The 21,794-nt window shown below is 36.3% G+C and overlaps 1 protein-coding gene across 1 annotated transcript; it reads left to right on the forward strand.

Moving 5' to 3' along the window:
- The first annotated feature begins 203 nt into the window (after positions 1 to 203).
- LOC135693843 (uncharacterized) lies at positions 204 to 21,666 on the forward strand. The gene is made up of 17 exons (XM_065212426.2): positions 204 to 363; positions 900 to 985; positions 10,531 to 10,624; positions 11,017 to 11,081; positions 12,378 to 12,639; positions 13,308 to 13,396; positions 14,056 to 14,130; positions 14,379 to 14,456; positions 14,816 to 14,923; positions 15,287 to 15,396; positions 15,873 to 16,214; positions 17,136 to 17,217; positions 17,749 to 17,888; positions 18,066 to 18,122; positions 19,281 to 19,350; positions 20,317 to 20,401; positions 21,248 to 21,666. Exons 1-17 carry the CDS (start codon positions 279 to 281, stop codon positions 21,391 to 21,393), a joined length of 1,974 nt encoding a protein of 657 aa, XP_065068498.2. The 5' UTR covers positions 204 to 278; the 3' UTR covers positions 21,394 to 21,666.
- Positions 21,667 to 21,794: the final 128 nt, after the last annotated feature.

A 21,794-nucleotide genomic window follows, 5' to 3' on the forward strand; every position in this document is an offset into this window, starting at 1 on the left:
AATGGAGAAAATTTGGAAAATGGTCTTAAATCAAATGGCTCATATTGCAATATATGTTTCATTTTGCTTTGTTATAATTTTTCTGCTTGCAGTTTTGAAGTTTCAGTTTTTTCTGTCATGAATATTTGAGTTTTCTTTGTCACAAAAGAGTCATTTTTTCATGATCATCCTCCCTGTAGAGCCTCGTTTTCGCTCGGCCTAGAGTTACTCATTCTTTCATCGATATATTTGTGGTTGGTGAATGTTTACTGTTATGCTGGAGATATAACTTGATAAAAATGCCTAATTTTATAGACAATAGGCAGTCGGTAAAGGTGACAGAAGGTGTTTTAGAATCCAGTCTTCTTTATCCTTACGACTACGGTAAGCACCATTCAACTTACTACAACCTTGTCAACTGTGTCATGATGTAAACCAAAGGAAGGAGTTTTTCCGCTTAGAAACTGCATGTTTTAATCAAACGTTTAAGGTCAATCCTGTTTGAGAGTATTTAATTATACATTTTTTAGCGTTTTTAGGGTACAAGTCTACATTCAAAGCATGGGTGCCTCTATTTGACGTTTTATTTGGGGGTCCAATCCTTGCTACTACTTGGGCTAGTAAATCAAACATCAGGAATAAGTGACTAGTTTTACAGAGAGTTATCTACATTTACATAGCATTATATTTGTACCACATATCTTTATTTCTGCTGCTGATTTGTATTTTGATGCTAGAAACTCCAACAAGTTCCAAATGTTCAAAATAACTATAAATTCCAAATGCTATAAATTCTAAGCTTGGCCTTTGCGTGCCAATATAGGCCTTTAAATTTCAATTTTTGCATACTTTTACAAATCTTTCTACTAGTACTACTTATGTCATTTGCAAAGTACTTGTAATATGGTTTTCTATTTTAGATTCTTTTGCTGAAAAGTTAAATGATGAAGATAAAAATTGGGATTTGGAGAGCATGATATCAGATCCTTTTGAAACGCTACAAAATGTAATTACAATTTTATTATATGTTTTGAGTCTTGTTTCTCCTTAATTTATTAGACTATGTTAAAAGTTTTTATAAGAAATGGGAGCATTTTGCAGTGGCTTGGAAACTTGATTAATAATATAATGTTAAGAATCAAGAGCTGAGGTGGCCCAACCACACTAAGGAAATGAGACGTGTCTGGAAATGAAATTTTTGACTATCTCAAATTTTGGATTTTCAAGTTCTTGAAATGCTAAGTGCCAATAAAATAAATGTTCCCTGAAAGTTCCTTCACTGTGTTTGAAATTTCAAACTTCATGGTTTTTCTTCAAATTTCAGGTTAGGTTTTTTACAACTGATCCCTACCGCTGCTCTTGAGCCACCTTTAACCAGATTAATGAAAAAAATAGTATTTTCAAATTAGATTAATGAACAAGAGCAGCAGTGCTTATAACATTAAGTATATGTAATTTATCTGCCATTGCAGGGTTGTCGCCACTCGGGGTTTGGGGGTGTAACACCCCCAATACTATCTCAGTAGGAGATTTCAGGTAAAATCTGCTCAGTGGAAGTAACGCTTTAGGTATTTCAGAGACCTTCATGTCTTAAAATCAATAAAGGCTCAAGGAAAGGTAGTTGCTTCCTTGGTTAAGTATGATGTTCCTTGATATGAAATAAAGTTAGCATATTAATGATTTGAAGATTTCCTGTTGGCACTAAATCGAAAAATCCAGGCCCTCTTTAGGTAAAACTGTGCCTTGTGTCCATTTTCCATAAAATTTCTCAGTAGAATCTTCAACTGCAATTTACAATGAGCTCCAGACAATGGTGGCACCAGCCACTAAGCTCTGAGGGGACAAAGCAAAAAATTTTAGGCCATGCCCTTTTTAGCACCAGAAAACGCCCTTTTTCCAGCAAGGAATGCCAATTTTACCTGAAGGTAATGCCAATGATTAACTTTTGGCTTTGTGAAGGCAGTTTGAAAAATATGGTATTACATCACAAAAGTACGTTGCCAAAATATTACCCCTCCCCAACATTTTCTCATCAAATTTAGACAAAATATAAAATTGATCCTGCCGAGAACCAACATGTCCCCCCAGTCTCCCTGTGGTGCTGCTACTGCCTCCAGATTTTTTCAACGTTCAAAAGGAATGCTAAGATGGAAAGAGGGGTCTAAATTGACAACCAGTGCTGCGAAGACCATGGGGAAATAGTACCAGTTGTTTTTATCTGCTGCTCAATTTGTTTGCAAAAATAAAAGAATTTTCAATACAATATCCTTTGCCTGTTCTGATATATAGATTTGACAAAACTATAAAGAAAGTCTGTTATTATCTGATAAAAATGAAAGTTGTGAATTATATGCCACAGAGTTAGATTGTCAAAATGTATTGCAGAGATTTGTGACAGCAACTAAAGAATTTTATGTAATTATTTTTTAATCAGGTAAGTATGTAGTCCACCCCCCCCCCCCTCCCAACAAGGCTTACCTCACGACGGCCCTGTGTCATTTACCTATAAGTGCTACCTTAAGTGGCATCATTCTGTCAAAAACCAGTTCAGTCTTAATCTGATTCCCCCTTCTGTTAAATTCATGCAGTGTCAAACTGTTTATCATATTACACTAAATTCTTCTCCCAAAAAAACATCCAATCTTTCCAGAAGAATAACAGCCAGAGCATGAACCATAGAATACCAGCCAATATGATGTATATAGGAATACTAGAGAAGTATTGAAGGCTGTTAGATCAGAACATAAATCTTCTCCATTTCAAATTCCATCTTATATCTCAAGCTACTGATCTTTCTTTCATCTTTGACCACTCTCTTCCTATGGCTTCTAAAATTTGAAAAACAATTCAAAGCAACATGCACAATAACATTTAAAGTTTTACTGTCAAATATCTGAGCAACTCCCTTGCCCTGCTAAAAACCTATAACAGAGTGCACTTGTAATCCGGAGTTGTCACTTGCAATACGGACATAGACATAATCTGTCTGAAGATTTCATGGACAGAACCTCATAGACAGAATATGGAGTATTAGCCAATCAGATAGTAGTTTTCTATTTGAAGAAATAGCGCATGGCAGGGTTCCAAAATATGTGTTAACACCTTGTTCAGGTGTCATCAAGTATTTGCTCATAGATAACTGTTTGCATAAAAGCTCCATGTGGTCTGAAGGAATGCACAACTAAGTAGGAAAGACAATAGAGATGTACTTCCGTGCATTGCAACATTCCTAAACCTGCCTCTACCTTATCAACATGCAACAAGAAGCGACATCAGTAAAATAGAATTTGTTTCATGCCCTTGTCTTTCCTACTACTAAAGTACCATGAGCCCCCTAGAAAAAATCCAAAACAATTTGATGCACTAAGCGACGATTAATTATGATTTTAACTGCGATTTCAAATTTGCCTTCACTCATTCAAGCTGGGCATCGACATCTTCGTTTGAAAATCCCAATGCCGTAGAAATCACAACTGACTTGAACCGTGTAAGATAAAAGAAATCGTACGTTTTCCCGAAATTATGGGGCTTGGAAACAACTGAAAGTGTACGTCCAACCTATCCGACTCGACATGGAAATTTTATTCAGTTCTATCGATAAAACTGAAAGTCCCTTACCCGTGGCAATGGAAATAAAAAACTCGTATAAAGATCTTGTAAAGACTTACCAAATAAACTCTTTCTGCCGTAACTTTCCTGTATATCTTGAGATGCAGTTTACAAGAGCAACAAAACATAAATGAAGGCCTTTACAGTGTACCCGCCAAATATGAGGCATATTTCGCGCCAAATCCTACAGCTTTCAATTTAACTGGTTCACATAGACATATTCGTTTTCCTTATTTGTTTTCTAGTGGATGAGCTGCAATAAAGAGCTCTCATTGGTAGAACCTTTTTGACCACAACTTTTGATTGGGTATTGGGAACTTTTCAGTCTACCTACGGACAGAAAGATCCCTTTCTGCTCAGCTGATTAGTCAAAATATCTGTCAACCACGGGAATCAACGATCAAAATGACCCATCTTATTATGCATAAAAGTAGTAAAATCAGTGGCGTGCTTGCAGAGGGAGGGGGGGGGGCGAAATATCAGTATTCATTTAATTTAACTTATTTTGACTTTTATCTCTAAGATTGGATTCTCGTCGCCGTTTTGCTTTGTTTCTGAATTTTACTCGTAAATAACTTTCAGTCAGTAGAAAATTTATTTCAGAGAAAGCTTGCGTTTTTGAAAATTGCTTCAAAAGGTGCATTTCCCAGCCAATTAGATTCAAACAAATTGGAAAGTTTTCTTTTTCTTCGGCGGCAACCATGGTGCTGCCCCTGAAAGATAGTTATACCCTGGGATTGTTCCGATATGTAGCTCTAAAGGGTTGGAAGTTACGAAATCTTATAGGTATTGTCCAGATCCTCCCATGAGTCTAGAGCGATGTTGTAAATATTTGGATGCATTTTCCTATAATCTCTAGAAGGTCTTCTATGCAAATTATTGCCGCCAACCATGGTGACGACTTTCACTAAACTCTTGAACGATCTTAGTGCCCCCTCCCTACCCTCAACTTCTCTAAATAGTGAGGTCCATGGTTATCACTATTTTGCAGTTTGATGCTGCTGCAACGATACTGAAAATACTGTTAGGTATTGCAAAGAATAACATTCTCTATTTGAAAATTTTCTATAACGTCCCTGAAATTGACTACCCTATCCCCTCTCATTTGAAGGGTATACCCTGGGTACCAGAGCCACAAAACTTCCAGCACGTAAACAGAAGGCCAAGCAGACAAGCGAAGGGCCCTGGTACCCAGGGTAGCAGGGGTAGTTTTATTTGTTATGTACTAAAATGCAAAATGGATACAAGTTTATTCGTGTCTTATCATTCTTATCTATCAAACTATTCGGTGAATATTAACCTGGTTTGTTATGATTATGTTTAGCCAAGCACTATGCACGCGACACTATTTTTTTATATGTATTTTAAGGGGCTCCAAATAACTTTGGGCCCAGGGCCCCAACAAACGTAAATGCGGCCCTGGTCTGTTCCCTTTTTTCATCTAATAAAAAGAATGTTGCATAAGCTCTGTTTATGAAAAAAAAATTGTAAGGACACTAGCCTTAAAATTGGTCAAATGTTTAAAACAAATCGAGAACAAGCTGAAGCTGAGCTACTTTAAAATTTTAGTGGAAGTTTTTGCCATCAAGGGGTGCTTTTTCGGTGAATTTACAAGCTTGTTAGCAAATAGAGTATGTATCACCCCTTTGTTGGCATATGAGGCCTGGACACTACCCCCTCCCAAATTACAGCACGCTAGATTACGAAAATCCAGCATCGAATTTTCAGAAAGGACGAATTTAAACAACAATGTTTTGAAGAGTGTTAAACACTAAGTGGATTTTAGTGCCATACCCTTCAAGTTCATGGAAAATCATGGAAACCCTTGTTTCCAAGTTCGGTTTTTAATTTTATGGTAAAGGATATAAAAAGGTAAATAAAGCAAAAACCGAACAGAAGCAAAATTTACCAAATGACACAAAAATATTAAGGGGAACGACCCCCCCCCTTCGAGATCAGGGCCTCCGGCCAAAGGGGCCATGCCCCTCACCTTTTTACAAAGCAATAGAGCATTTTTAAAAAATTTTTATTATTGATAAAAATCTTTCTTGCCCCCCCCCCCACTTTTCAACCTGCGTCGGAGCCCCTGGCTGAATGCGAGGAAAGTATTACGCAATCCAGACCAGACCAATTCTCTTCTTAAAGCGAGGGAATTTGAAAATAATCAGATACAGCGAGCTAGTCTTGTAATGCTAAGAGGGCATCACGGTATGAAGCAGTGAAAGCAGACAGATTCTGTCCAGAGTAGACAGATTCTGTCCAGAGTGGACTGATTCTGTCTATGAAGCGCGGGAATTTTAAAATAATTTGATACAGCTAGCCTTGTAATGCGAAGAGGGCATCACGGTATGAAGCAGTGAAAGCAGACAGATTCTGTCCAGAGTAGACAGATTCTGTCCAGAGTGGACTGATTCTGTCTATGAAGCGCGAGAATTTTAAATAATTTGATACAGCTAGCCTTGTAATGCGAAGAGGGCATCATGGTATGAAGCAGTGAAAGCAGACAGATTCTGTCCAGAGTAGACAGATTCTGTCCAGAGTGGACTGATTCTGTCTATGGAGCGCGGGAATTTTAAAATAATTTGATACAGCTAGCCTTGTAATGCGAGGAGGGCATCACGGTATGAAGCAGTGAAAACAGACAGATTCTGTCCAGAGTAGACAGATTCTGTCCAGAGTGGACTGATTCTGTCTATGAAGCGCGAGAATTTTAAATAATTTGATACAGCTAGCCTTGTAATGCGAAGAGGGCATCATGGTATGAAGCAGTGAAAGCAGACAGATTCTGTCCAGAGTAGACAGATTCTGTCCAGAGTGGACTGATTCTGTCTATGAAGCGCGGGAATTTTAAAATAATTTGATACAGCTAGCCTTGTAATGCGAAGAGGGCATCATGGTATGAAGCAGTGAAAGCAGACAGATTCTGTCCAGAGTAGACAGATTCTGTCCAGAGTGGACTGATTCTGTCTATGAAGCGCGGGAATTTTAAAATAATTTGATACAGCTAGCCTTGTAATGCGAGGAGGGCATCACGGTATGAAGCAGTGAAAACAGACAGATTCTGTCCAGAGTAGACAGATTCTGTCCAGAGTGGACTGATTCTGTCTATGAAGCGCGGGAATTTTAAAATAATTTGATACAGCTAGCCTTGTAATGCGAGGAGGGCATCACGGTATGAAGCAGTGAAAGCAGACAGATTCTGTCCAGAGTAGACAGATTCTGTCCAGAGTGGACTGATTCTGTCTATGAAGCGCGGGAATTTTAGAATAATTTGATACAGCTAGCCTTGTAATGCGAAGAGGGCATCATGGTATGAAGCAGTGAAAGCAGACAGATTCTGTCCAGAGTAGACAGATTCTGTCCAGAGTGGACTGATTCTGTCTATGAAGCGCGAGAATTTTAAATAATTTGATACAGCTAGCCTTGTAATGCGAAGAGGGCATCATGGTATGAAGCAGTGAAAGCAGACAGATTCTGTCCAGAGTAGACAGATTCTGTCCAGAGTGGACTGATTCTGTCTATGAAGCGCGGGAATTTTAAAATAATTTGATACAGCTAGCCTTGTAATGCAAAGAGGGCATCACGGTATGAAGCAGTGAAAGCAGACAGATTCTGTCCAGAGTAGACAGATTCTGTCCAGAGTGGACTGATTCTGTCTATGGAGCGCGGGAATTTTAAAATAATTTGATACAGCTAGCCTTGTAATGCGAAGAGGGCATCACGGTATGAAGCAGTGAAAGCAGACAGATTTTGTCCAGAGTAGACAGATTCTGTCCAGAGTGGACTGATTCTGTCTATGGAGCGCGGGAATTTTAAAATAATTTGATACCTTGTAATGCGAGGAGGGCATCACAGTATGAAGCAGTGAAACAGACAGATTCTGTCCAGAGTAGACTGATTCTGTCTATGAAGCGCGGGAATTTTAAAATAATTTGATACAGCTAGCTATAACTTTAAAACCCTCTGCAATAATGTGAGGAGAGCCCACGGTATGAAAAAGTCGAAGTTGACAGATTCAGTCCAGGATAGGTGTAATTTGTCTTTGGAATGTCTTAATGAGAGAGGGCAAATTTAAAATCGCAGTTAAAATCATAATTAATCGTCGCTTAGTGCATCAAATTGTTTTGGATTTTTTCTAGGGGGCTCATGGTACTTTAGTAGTAGGAAAGACAAGGGCATGAAACAAATTCTATTTTACTGATGTCGCTTCTTGTTGCATGTTGATAAGGCAGAGGCAGGTTTAAGAATGTTGCAGTGCACGGAAGTACATCTCTATTGTCTTTCCTACTTAGTTGTGCATTCCTTCAGACCACATGGAGCTTTTATGCAAACAGTTATCTATGAGCAAATACTTGATGACACCTGAACAAGGTGTTAACACATATTTTGGAACCCTGCCATGCGCTATTTCTTCAAATAGAAAACTACTATCTGATTGGCTAATACTCCATATTCTGTCTATGAGGTTCTGTCCATGAAATCTTCAGACAGATTATGTCTATGTCCGTATTGCAAGTGACAACTCCGGATTACAAGTGCACTCTGTTCTATCTATTTGGAACATCTCTCAATCCTCTTATTGCTCTTTTTGTCACCTGCCAGAAACGCTACTTCACATTGTGGCCAGCTGCAAAACATACCTTAAAGAAGGTCCTTACACATGGTGGAATAACTCTGCAAAACTTCCTGATACAGTCTTTCAAAGCTTTACCCAATAGCTCTCTTTAGGCAGACCTTTCAGTTTATCTCTCACCAGGTTATCTCTTTCATAACAGGAGACTCTTTCTGTCCTGATCTACTTCTAGTCATTTTTGACAATTGCCTATTCATACTCGGGCTGATTGTTGGATACAAAACTAATTTGGATGTTATTGCTAACCACAAGAAAGAGAAATACTTGCCTCTTATTCACAGCCTAAGCTGAGGCTATTCTTGTATCATGTTTGTTAATCTTCCTATCAGTTCTCTAGGTATCTTTGGTATCTTCTGTTTCTCTTTCATTGACATGTGGAACCCTCTAGATATCAGCAAGAATCGTCTCCACTTCATGATCTCCAAACTATACAAGTTAACTATCCATACTACCTATTACATTTTCTGCTGCCGAAATGAGACTTAATAATCCTAAACTTCTGCAATTCTGACAATTTCTGCTACTGAAAACTTCCAAAACAAACAAAGGACAAACAAATTTTCCCTTTTTTTCTCATTTACTTTTATGTGCTTGTAATTATAGTCTTTTGTTTTGTAAACTTAGACTAGCCAATTGCAAATTACCTTCATAATAGTGAAGTTTGTGATTGAAGTTTAGCTTGAATTAAAAATTAAAAGTTTCCATTATCATTATTCTAGATATTATAGAATATTAATAAGATGTATTAATTAAAGAATTTATTTTTTTATTTTATGATTATTGTAATAACTGTCTCCCATTCTTATAGCACTTTCATTCAGGCACCACCACACAGACTCCCTCACATCACTCACCGCCCTTGTATCTTCCACTTTCATTACCTGTTTCTTATCTTTTGTGCTGCATTCACACCATTCCACATCCACCAACACAACCATCGTTTATTTCAAATTTGTAAATTTATCAGCCTGTTTACTTTTGCTTTGATGAAGCTTTGTATGGTGGGCAAAATATTAGCTACTATAAATTTGTCTATGTTTTTTGTTGTTTGTTCTTGGCATGCAGGCCCTTCCCTAAGACCCGGGCTATAGCCCGCGCCCGCGCAAACCCCAGGCCAAAAAAATTTGTGAGGGCTTTTTTCGGCCCACGCAGTTGCTTATAACAACATTCTCATTCAATCAACTTCATCTCACTCCCCAGTGTTTTAACTACTTACCGCTATATACCAGGGTATCTATGAATAACGTCATGTCAAAAAGATAGACGGTTTTAATAAATATCGTTATAAAAAGGACATTTCAGTTTCTCTTGACAAAAAACGTTAACAAACTATAGTATTACCTACTAGAACTTCCACAGCAAATGCTTGTGCATGCAAGGAACAACAGATAGCAAAAAATAGCAACAATGAGTATTATTACATAAGAAAAGAGTACTGGGCAATCGGAAAAACTTAAAAAACCGTATTTCTCGAAGCAAAGACAGAAAAATTCGTTTTCACTCTTGGACTCTTCAACTAGGTAAGAGATAAGCGGTTGGGATTGGTTAATAACAGAGAACCAATCATTCACGCTTTCCAATCTCCCGCATTTATTTCGATCCACTTAAAAATTTCTGCTTACTTTTTGACATTAACCAACATATATACTTTGCGGGTGAGGGACAAAAAAAGTTTCAGTACGATATGTTCCCGCTCTTCTGTGCTGTTTGCAGGTTAAGAAACACTTAAGAAAGAATGGGTATTGGATTTTTCTGTACCGTTAAGAAACTGAAATACTCAACATTGACCTTCAATTTTTATAGAAAAGAAGTGTATTTCAGTCAAATTTTCTTGAATTTTTAAGGCAAATCAACTTTATCTTACTCTTTAAAAAATACTTTATTCCTCTATATTTTTTGAATAAAGATGAGTTTTGTTGGATCCCACTCAATAACTCTGTCTTCCTACACAAAACTTTTCCATCTTGCAAAAAACCAGATAATCCTTTTTGTCATTGTACGGAGTAGTTATGCACACAAAACTGTTTTCTAAGTTTACAGGTAGGCAAGGTAATATAATTTTTTCCTTGTCTATACCCAAATAGAAGTAGATAAACAACAATTTCTGCAAGGGCTATATAGCCCATGCATAATGACCACCAGGTGACCACTTTTATTTTCCTTTAAGTTGCTGCAGCTTCTATTGGAAGCTGGCTTAAGTATGCTATGTTTTTGCTATTATGTTCTATCTCCAAGCAACTAAGTGTTATAAGGCTTAGTTCAGAGGCAGCTTCCAGAGTTTTGAACCTGTATCTTGTACTCTTTTTTAGAATTTGTCAGGAAATGAAGCTGAAAAGTCTAATGATACATCATGGGATGCTATCAATGCATGGCTGTTTGACTCTTCAGATATTTTGACAAAAGGTGTGTCAAATTTGAATGAATTCTTCTTGTATTTTTGCAGATTCACTAAACCAATATTTTCTTACTTTGCCAATGTATTGCCAGGATTAAGCCAGGTTTGATCTTTCATTGACTTATTGATGATTTTACAAGATTGATGAAATTAATCTAATGATATAGCCATAGTTTTGAGCAAATGCTTTTTGTTTATTTTTCTATTAAATGCAAGCACTTTGTCACTTAATTAGCTTTTAGTTCCAATAGAAACTGAATTCTAAAAGACTTGGAAAGTAATAGCCCAGTTTTTTTAGTTTAGATATGAAGTCTGTAGAGTTGGCAAAAATAAATGCTTTTTAAAGATGTGTTTTATACACTGTCAAGTTAAACCTCCTGAATTATATTTTTACTTCTAGATATAAAACAAGAGTCTTTGTCCCCAACACATACATCATCATCATCAGTTGTCTCTGAAATTGAGGTATTATTATACTCATATGCTGTGCAATAAAAATGACCTAGGCAGGCCTTTTCGTGAGAAATAGCCCATGCAAGTGGCCAAGCATATCATTATTTCTCTTTTGCAAGTGATCGCTCTCATAGTGGTAATTATAATCAACAATGCTAAAAGCATCTGTAATGTTTGCAAAAATTGTACAATCCTGTTATAAGGTACTTTTGTGTGAAGTAATTTCAAATGTAAACAAACTCTTGTGATGATCTTCATTGCACTCCAATACAGATAAAATACCCAATATAAGTGTGCCTCATTTATATGTTTTATGTACATCACAAAGGTCATATAGATGTTTTTGCCGGATGATTGCAAAAGATTGTTCCAAACCTTTGTTGGTTGACAGTGGGCCTTTAAAATTGCTTTTTAACTAAACAGAAGATGTTAAAGGGCTAATGTAGTTCAAATATTAAGTGCCTGTAGTACCCCTATACTTTGTTATGGAATTGACTTTCAATTGCAATTTACTGTTGAGATTTGGTAATTCATATTTTACTAAAGTTTCTTATTTTTGACATACTGGTGTTGTATCGTGTATGTCACTTGTTTTTGGTCACAAAAAATGACTGGAAATGTGTTAGTTGGTGAATTTTTAACCTCAAAATTCACTGTCTTGCGCGGTCGATCACAATTTGATTCGCGAGAATGTTTGGCTTTGTAAGAATGCAAGTGAATAGGCCTGCATAGGTTTAGAACAGCACCAAGTTAGCACCTATTTTGCTATTAATTTTATAATAGGTTGATACAAATTGGTAATCAATATTCTTGTGTTAGTGGTAACCCTCAGTATGTTAAAATTTTCAACACCTTTTCAGGTGAGTAGTTTCATCTGATATGAACCCTCACCTTGAAAGACATTATCTGAGTTGAAAGCCAATGTAAAATGAATAGACAGCAATGGTGTGTGATTAAGTGGACATGTCAATAGACAGTAAAGTTTCACTTATTTAAATAATTGTGCTAGGTGTTTTTTATTGTTTTTATCGAAAGGAAAGCTCATTATTTGATTAAGTTTGCCCACCTTCAGATAAGATCAATAGTGCATTTCCTTGGCCTGTATTCTTTTTATTGTATCTTTATGGGTAAGTGAAAACAAGCAGAAACAGTGCAGAGTCTTGACAAAGATATCCTAAAACCATTGAGGGAACATTTGATTGAATCTAAGCAAGACCTTTTCAAATTATATTCTTTTAATTGTTTGCCTATCTTCACTTTAACTGTAATGTTGTTTCCTATGGGTCATTGAATATTTTTTTATTGTAGATTGAAAATGGTATAGCTTCTGCACCTCAACAGGCAGTTCAAACTTTTGATATAAACAACTTGATGAGCCCACTTGCCACTCAGACCAATATAACTGCACCGCAGCATTGTATTTCTAATGGCGATCTGAGCATGAATGCAGCAGATAGCACTGTGCAGATGTTGAATAATGCAATTCACCAATTATCTGCAAGTTTGAATGATTCCCAGTACAAAGTTTATCAGAAATTCATTCCAATCAAACCAAAGGTAGAAAAGCCTGGTAAGTGGAAACAATTATATTCAGTTTATCTTTTAAAATTCATTTGCTTTTCTAGACATTCAGTGGCTAGTTTTTGCTACTATCATAGAGTTCATCTTACAAGAGCAAGAATCAAGAGCTGGAAGCTAATCTTAACTATTCTATTTTAGCTGGGAAAATTTGTTGTTTGTTTGTGGTTAGTTAATTAAAAATAGATTTAATATCTGTTGTAAAATTGACTGTAATAGGGCAGTATAAAAATTACAAAATGTCATTTATAGGGTGATTTACAATGTTATTCCTCTGAGAGACAAACCTTTCCCTACTCACAGAATAAAATTTGGTAGGCCCACAGCAACTAAAGCTGCTTGATATGCCAAAAAATAGGATGAATGGTTTTAGAAAAAAGAGAGTTATAATGAAGGATTTTATTTTAGATCTAGAAGCATCCATTTTTGAAACATAACATCAATGGATTCCATTTTATTATTCCAGAAATACTAATTTCAGTGCCACTTCAGTTAGGCTGTGCCAAGAAAACCAATGATCACATAATTGCCTGTCTACTTTTTTTGCCAGTCTATCCTAATCAAGCCAATAGGTTTGATTCTTCGGTGTTGGGAGGGAATCGTGACAATCATCAATGAACAGTAATTTAAAAGAGGACTTGTATGTTTTTCGTTTTGCAGACATTGTGGATGAAAAGCCGCCTGTTGCGATTTCGAACATTACTTTTCCTTCAAAAGCATCTCCATCATCACCTAATAGCATTGTAACGGTTAGTACCAAAAGTTTTTCTTTATTATTTTGCTTTAGCTTGTTGTAGATCCCGTTTCTTTTGTAGCTGGCAGAATGCCCACATTTTCTAAGAATTCTTTTTATAATGAGTTCTTTTTGTATTTTGATGGCCTAATTGTAGGTGATGGGATCGCTGAATTTGCTCTGCTAATTAGTTCATAAGCTGTTTCGAGTTATCAAGATGTGACTAAAGATATCTCAGTAGTGGGAAAGGCCACCAAATAAAGATTTGAAAATGAATGGCAGAATGCTTAATCTAAAATGGTAGACTTAACCAAATCATTTTCGAGATATTTTTGGCATACTTTATTTGGAGTGTTTTCTGTTTAGGCCCTTATGTCCGTCAAGGCTCATTATATCAGACCCTTTATGGCACTTGGATCTGGACACTATGCTCATCTGCATCGATCAACCTCGTGCCTTATTATAGCTTTGATATCATCTGACAAAACACGAGTGTATTTAGCTTGGGTCTATTTATAAAAATAATAATAACAGTACTTTGCACTTCAAGATCTATCTATCATTCCATTTATTTTTCGCAAATTAAAATTGAAAGCGATACCCAAGGCGATTAAAATGACTTAATTTCATATAAAATCTAAAAAGTACAATCTATCCCAAATATCTCTTCCTCAGGATCAACTCGCTAATCAAAATGATAAACCAAAATCTTCATCAAAACGGAGATTGAATTCAGAAACAGACTTTGAGGTAAGATTGAATTCAGTATTTCAATTCTAAACCCGAATTTATTTATGATATATACCATTTGCTGTATGGCTCTTGTAATGTATGCGTTAATTGCAATTCTATTTGAAACAGTAAATTTAATAATGTACTTTTTAAAGTAACATACTCTCTGTGTTGAAATATAGGCCTTAATGTCACATGGAAAATGTTGTTTATTATCTCTTAACGTATCTCATAGATTATTAATTTTATTTTTGCAAACATTTTAGCAAAAGAAGTCAAGAAAACAGAATCGAATGGCAAGGAACAGGGAATCTGCCCTGCAATCGAGGCAAAAGAAAAAAGAGGTTAATATCTTTATATTGTTTATCGTTAAACAAATACAGCTCACAAACTATTACCAGGCTATTCATGTATTGTGTCGAGATATAAGTAAATAGGTTATGCTCCAGGTATTATGCTGTATTCAAATATCATATTGTTAAGTGATGTTCTAGTCACTTTTTTATTCTTTACATTGCAGAACGAAGCATTCATGCTGTTCTAGCCCATTTAGCTCGCTTCAAAAAACCAAAAACACCTCATTTTTTAAGATGTTAATGTTATTTCGTGCGATAAAAGTAAGCAATCCAGTTTTTTTATATCTGTGAAAGTAAGCTTGTCTGTACAAATGGTATTCATACACCTCGTGATTCCCCCTTTTCAGTGGATGCAGACATTAGAAATGAGACTTTCTGCTTTGTCAAACGTCAACTGCCAATTGAAATTCGAAAATGATGCTCTAAAAGAGAAGATAAGATCTCTGGAATCAGAGGTAAGAGTCAGGGTATTATTATACCAGTGAGCTGTTCCCTCCAAATACATTCCTGGCAGTTTTGCGTTCCAATGTCCCTTCTATATATATGTATATTTCAAATATCTATATCAAAGCAAATTTCTATATAAATTTTCTGTTATATATCAACTACAAACCACTTTGTTTTTCAAGAATTCCTCAGTAGGAAAATCAATTGTTTGTATTGTAATGTTCTACTATTGAATTTGTCAGATAGCCTATTGTCTTTGGCATTTTTACAACATTCTGCGAATCAACGACAAAATTCTCTTACATGCGATGGGAGTTCGCTCCTAACTGGCTTGTTCAAATATCAGTGTTTAATTTTTAACGTTTTGATAGAACTCTGAGTTGAAGACAAAGAAGCAAATAGACGTTCCTGATTTGGCTAAGAAGACTTCATGTGTTCTTGTTCTTTTCGTGTTTCTCGCTATCAACGTGAAGCCATTAAGGTATGATTTCTGATTCAAACTTCTCTTTGATCTTGTAATTTAACTTGGAATTTTTTTCTGTATCCAAACTTAAGTTGCTCATTTTTTTTGTATTATCGTTATATTATGCTGCTTTAGACTATATTTTAAACTAGTGAATCATAGTATGTTTTCCATGTTATAATGTTATCCATGTTTAAAGCATCAGATATTGGTAGAAAGAGGCTCTTCAATAAGTTGATGATTGCTGTAATGATAATTGTTACATTTTATTCTTCAGATATGTCGTTTTGGCAAAATTATTCTTAATGGTTAATCAAACATATAACATTGTTGAGTTATTTTTGCTACAGTGCGTTCGTTATCTAAAGGCATCGTCTACAGGGCCCTTATTGATAACAATAATCGTAGTATTGACAAGGTTTTACCCTGTATTAATATTCCTCTTATTATTATTATTATTATTACAAGTAATAGCTCTGTAATCAATATTGTAGCAATCTATCGTCCATGCAAGGCGATTCGCTGCAGCCCTACCAGAGCCCAATGCGCCATGGCCGTTATTTACTGGAACACAGCAAGGACACGGACCAAGAAGCAGTAAACCAGAACATTGCTTTCAATAAAGAGGACTCAAAGCGACTTGCTTCCGATGGTCTTATGGATATTTTAGACAGAAATGTCATTCGAAAGATCAAGAGGTTGTACCGGCTTCAAGACAGGATTAAAAGAAAGGAAATTGCTGCAGAAATGCACAGTGTCTCTCTGCAACAGAAAGCAAACGAAACCATGGACGATCCCAACTGCACGATGAGTTGTAACAAGACGGAAGTTGTCAGGTAAGCAATAAATGATCTGAACCAACTAGTAGTTTGACATTGCTATTAACTGCTATGAGGTCATGTTTCACTGAATGCTATCTACTCATCCATTTTCGCCAGCCTGTAGAATTTGCTCAACTTGCATAACCTGATTTTATTTACCTGAGCGCCTTGCTAAATTCAAACTCATTATAATGCACTGAGCAATAGGACACGAATTTGGGAAAGCTGGGGAAATATCATTTAAAATAATTTAATTTCTTTTTAGTTTGTTGATTCACAGAATCAAGCTAGAACCCCCGCTCCCCTTCTCCTCAGGACATCTATTTACAGCCATTTACCTTGTTGATCAGTTTCTATTGGATGTGTTGACTTAGACCCCGTTTACACTAAAGAAAAAAGAACGGAACTCTTTGGTTCCGTGCCCTAAAAAGGCGACGGAAGACCTTGCATTTACACTAGGCATCTTGGTTCCGTGCTAGTTTGGGAACGGTTCTGTTCTTCTTTGGTTTCGCTAAAATGCGAGACTTTTTGGTTCCGTTGTCGAATCGTGCTTCTTTTCTCTAGTATAAACGTTCAGGAACGGAACTTTTTGGTTACGATTCAAAATGGGGCTTAATCTAGGGTGTAGGCGAGGCTTTCTGATAATGGCAGACGTCATTGCCGCGCCACTGCCTATGATTCACTGAAAGTTCCGTTCTTTTTGCTTCAGTGTAAAATCACTGAAAACAGAGGTATCATGCCCAAACAAGAACAGAACCAGGGAGTTCCGTTTTTCTTTCCGTAGTGTAGACGGGGTCTTATATTAACGAAGTATATCTCGTTAGTTTTTATGTATACGTCATGTTGTGAAATAAACAGTCTTATATAAATAACTTTTCGCAATCGGCTAACGTGAACTTTTATTCGGTTCAGCAAGTACTTAATTGTATTTTTCAGGCTAAATGAGGCACTAGAACGCCTTGTCAAAGTACCTAAAAAGAAAACCAAAAAATCAAAAAGCAAGAAACTTTCAGAAAAGGTAAGCTTTCGTTCTTAAATTTGCTTTTTTTTGTTTCGTCTTACATTTAAGTGTCTTGATGAACCCCTGAGAAATTTTTTGTTGCCAAACAGAACTCTCATCCTTTCTTGGACTAAAAGATTTGTTACAACACACACTCGTAAGTTGTAAGCGATTGAAAATTTGAGGTCTTTACGTCCCTTACATTGTCTTTATTTGTCTTGAATGCGAAACATAAACATTTTTATAGAAGTGCTGTTTAACCCTTGTTACAGATAAGCTAAACTTTGGAATGCCCTGCCCCCTTCCCATTTCCCAGACTCTTACAGCCGTCTTTATTCAACACAAAAGTAAACAAACTTGGTCTTTTCTCTCTTGCTTCCTAATCCTTTCTACCTTTCCCTTGTTAGGGCCTAGCTATACGCTCATATGCCTTTCCCTAACACCATCAACTAAAACAAACCTAATCCTTCCAGCAACCTTTCCCATTATTAACAAGAAAGATTGCCTTTAGGCCCCAGACTTATGAATCGAAACATTCATTTCTCGTAGGCCGTGAAGTTAAATGCCTTGAAAACATTACTGATGCCTGGTGTCAATTGCTCTGACTCCGCTAGTAATACTGCCAACTGCTCAAGAAACATGACAAGTAAAGGCAACACATCTGTTCGTAGACAGCCTCCACCTATAAGGTAGGCCTCGTTCTGTTAAACAAACCTCATCTGTAAAGACAACTTTTATCGTTACATGTTACTTATTCGCTATGTTCTTACCGAAATAAATTGTTATCTACAGTAGATAAGCACACCCACTTTATGGAACACAACATTTCCATAATACTGATACTTGCCTTTCTATTATTCTTTCAGTCCCAATAGCCGTGTGACCAAGCCCAACGAGCTGCAAACAATTCAGTATGACTGGAGGTAATGTAACAGTTGCTCTCATACCAAGTCTTGATAATTTCATGCATTTTTCTAGCTACCATTTCTTGTTGATATCATGCACTTCGACCTTGACGAATGAGTTCGATGAGTTCGAATAATGTTTTATTTCAAATGTGCTGCCTTTAGTTAAACTTTATGGCAATTGATAGATACTGCTGCGGTTTAAGCCATCTGCCAATTAACATTAAGTTAGCCTGACACCTACAATCACTGCCAAAATTACTTGAAACACCTAACACTTTGTGCTGTGTTTTTCTATTTTTCATTTGTTTTCTTGAATACTACCACTTCCGCCCCCCTTTCCCCCCAAAACAATGTTGAAAGTATAGAAAAATATCAAACAATCCACAAGAAAAAGCGTACTCCATAACCCCTTTCTTTTTTCTATAGTAAATCAACATTGTTCCTAGGGGGAGAGGGGGATGGCTGAATTTGCCTTTGAAAACCTACGTTAATGTTCCAAGACTTTCGGCAGTGATTGTAGCACGCTTATTGGTGGAATGATAGTTGATCGACAGATAGCTGATGCCCCTTAATTGTTTCTCGATTCCCTTTTATGCCGCATGTCTTGATTGGAGTCTTTTTGCCTCTTGTTGTCAATATTCCAGGCGTTTGAAGATTTCAAAAATCTGCCCATTCCCGACTCCAAAAAATGACAATATACTCAGTGTAACAAGATTAATTTTTCGTACCGACAATGCTATAATAGCAAGCTATTGTATTAAATTCTTATGATATGAAAATATTCCAAACTGCAATTTTATTATTTCTTGGTACTGGAGTACAATTTTTATGATTTTTACAGTTTTTATCCTTTAATCATTGCAATATTAGGGGTTATTATAAAATATCATTTCATGGATTTTTCGTATATGTTTTTATAAAACACAAACTGAAAATGTGAACCTGGAACAGAGTTAAAATGCATTCTGATCATTTTATGTCTTTCATCCTTTGCTTGTTATGAATTATAAGAAAAAGATTTGAATGCATAATGGTAAAATAGGCATCAAATTTGTAAGCTGGTACTCAATCCGTTTGAAAGTCGTATTCAATAAACGCAAGGCTTGGTTTTTTAGCCCCACTACTGCCCCTTTTTTTCGCAATTCTTAACCTTTCTAGACCTTTATATTTCAGTGTTTTCGAAAGATTTCAAAAATCAATCCACCGTGAACCAGATACGTTTTATTTCGTTTCGTTTAGAAGGGTAAGCATTTTACGATTGGTATTGTTCGATACTTGAGCGATGTCTTTTCTTCCTCCTTTTTATGCGTTCTAGGTTTGTCAATATTGCCGTTTGAAATTAAGGTCGCCTATTTATGTTTCTTCTAGGTTCAGTCAATCTCCTCGACTCTTTAGTTTTAGAGCGATCAAACGATGATAGATAAACCACCAAACTTCTTATCTTACCTATCTCTTATTCCAGTATTCTCTGGGCAAAATAAACAACTCATATTTGCTTCTTTTGGTTTTCCTTAGGTTATCCTTTTCGGGCACATTGTCTTATTGAAGGAATCATTGCCTTCATTTCCTCGTTAACTTTTCTTTTACATGTTGTTTAGAACCCGGTTTTAAACAGAGTTAATCACCCCTTTGATCCTATAATTTAACCTCGCTTTCACTTTCTGTCACGTGCAGGCTAACCTAGGACATCCGGGACATTTGTAGGTTTATAAGGGATGCACGAGTGCTACGCCCCCTCTGCAAGGTCTATGCATGCTGCAAACGGTTGTTTGCCGCCGCAGCAATGTTCAATCTTTTAAGTCCCCTCCCACCTGCCTCTTTTTTCTTTGTCTGCTTATTCTTCCAATCTGGCTATCATTCTTTTCCCGAAGACCTTTTCATCTTATGGGCAGGTGCGTCAGTCGGGAAAATGTTCCCATTGGTGACACCGACCTTAGAAATCGGTATTCTCCAGGCAGTACAAGGGCTGGTGCACCTAGCAAGCCCACTTCCTGGACTAAGGTTTTTTCTAGATAGTTAGCCACTATCAGGCACTAAGTAATATTTCAATTCTTGGCAACTGTTTTGGGGCAAATTGTTAATAATTTGAGATTGCAATATAACTACATCACTATTAAAAAGGGTAGGGATTAATGTGATAATATGCGGGTCTTACTTGCACGTAATGAATAATTGCTTACCCAATTGAACGTCTTTTCATTTTTCGCAGGATCATATATTGCTGCCGCCATTGCAGTTAAACGAAACGCAACGTCCTCGTGTTTCTTTTATCTTCCCAAACTCGAACAAAACACGTGAGTATCTCGAATTCACTCCCAGTATATCCGCTACCAGTAAGCCACATTATATCAAGTAGTCAATTAGAACTATTGATTTTGAAGTTAAAGGGGGGGGGGGGATTCAATATTGGTTAGGTTAGTAAAATTTTTGAAACTAATGATCCTGCTTGATGTATTTGATCTTTCATTTTCGCGCATGGCAAGATTATATCACGTGATTATGTGCGTATTTAATTTTGACTGTGTGATTTTGTAACAAATTTCACTAATTCAAGGGACAGCTTCCTGTCAATTTTTGGAAAGTACTCAACACATTCCCATAAAAATTTGAAACGATTAAGCGAGAAAAATATAAATACGATATATTGCTCCTTTAGTCAAATTATTGAAAACAATTGGCTTTTATTAAAAGACGTAGTTGTCAGGTTGGGAAAGAAGTTCACCCGTTGCAATAATGTTTTCCAGATTTAAAAAACTGATTTATGTTAGCTCCTACTTCAAGTTCCATGCCAATTTTAAACACGAGCTAGCTTTTTTAAACTCTAATTGTATGTCCTGTTTAATTTTTGTTGATGACTTTAGCAAGTTTTCTCTGTAGCATCTTCATTTGAAATTTGCTTGTTTTCCTGGTTTGTATTTCTTCAGATGCACTGTTAGTTTTGTTAATTCACCTATAATTAGGACATATTTAACTGTTCCAGTGTAAATTTGACCTCAAATTGTTCTACATTGTGCCAGAACTGCCAATGCTTTTAGATTCTATGTCAGTTCATTTGGGATATTTGCGATCGAGATGATGCCATACCGCATTAAATGTTTTTACCCTGTTTATTCATTACTGATTGCACAATTTTTTTGTAGACTCCATTTGGAACAGTTCTGACGAAAAAGTTTCTTTGATAAAGATTGACTGTCAAGTTATGGATACAAAGATTTTCCAGATCTCGAAGCAAAACATCCCTAGATTCAATTTACCACTGAGCAGCTTCTTTCTGAAACAAACATGATCGATTTTTCAAAGAGAACGTATTTTCTTAAATTGTTTCATAGTATGGTAGTAACTTTAGATTAATATCAATTTAAGATATGTTATTGGAATCCCATCGCACTTTATGTCAGTTTGTTTTAAAGCTAACAAGAGCTTCAGTTGATTGTTAAAGAGTTTTGTTCCTATTTGTTACATATTTCTTTGAAATTGTCAGTCTTCGATTTTTGCACTGTTTTAGTGAAATCTGTAATGTTGATGTTGTAGTTAAAGAGAATTCAATTACGTTACCTTGCTTTTAATTTCCTGTATCGACCCGAGGATGTTATTCTTGGTGTCCTAGTAAACATTAAATATTTAGAATTTGGTTGTGTGTTGTGAATCATAAACAAAATATTAGACCTTCGTCAGTGGCAGGCTTGG

The sequence above is a fragment of the Rhopilema esculentum genome, chromosome 11, assembly GCF_057945365.1.
Source record: "Rhopilema esculentum isolate cy_ngs chromosome 11, ASM5794536v1, whole genome shotgun sequence".
NCBI classification, from domain to species: domain Eukaryota; kingdom Metazoa; phylum Cnidaria; class Scyphozoa; order Rhizostomeae; family Rhizostomatidae; genus Rhopilema; species Rhopilema esculentum.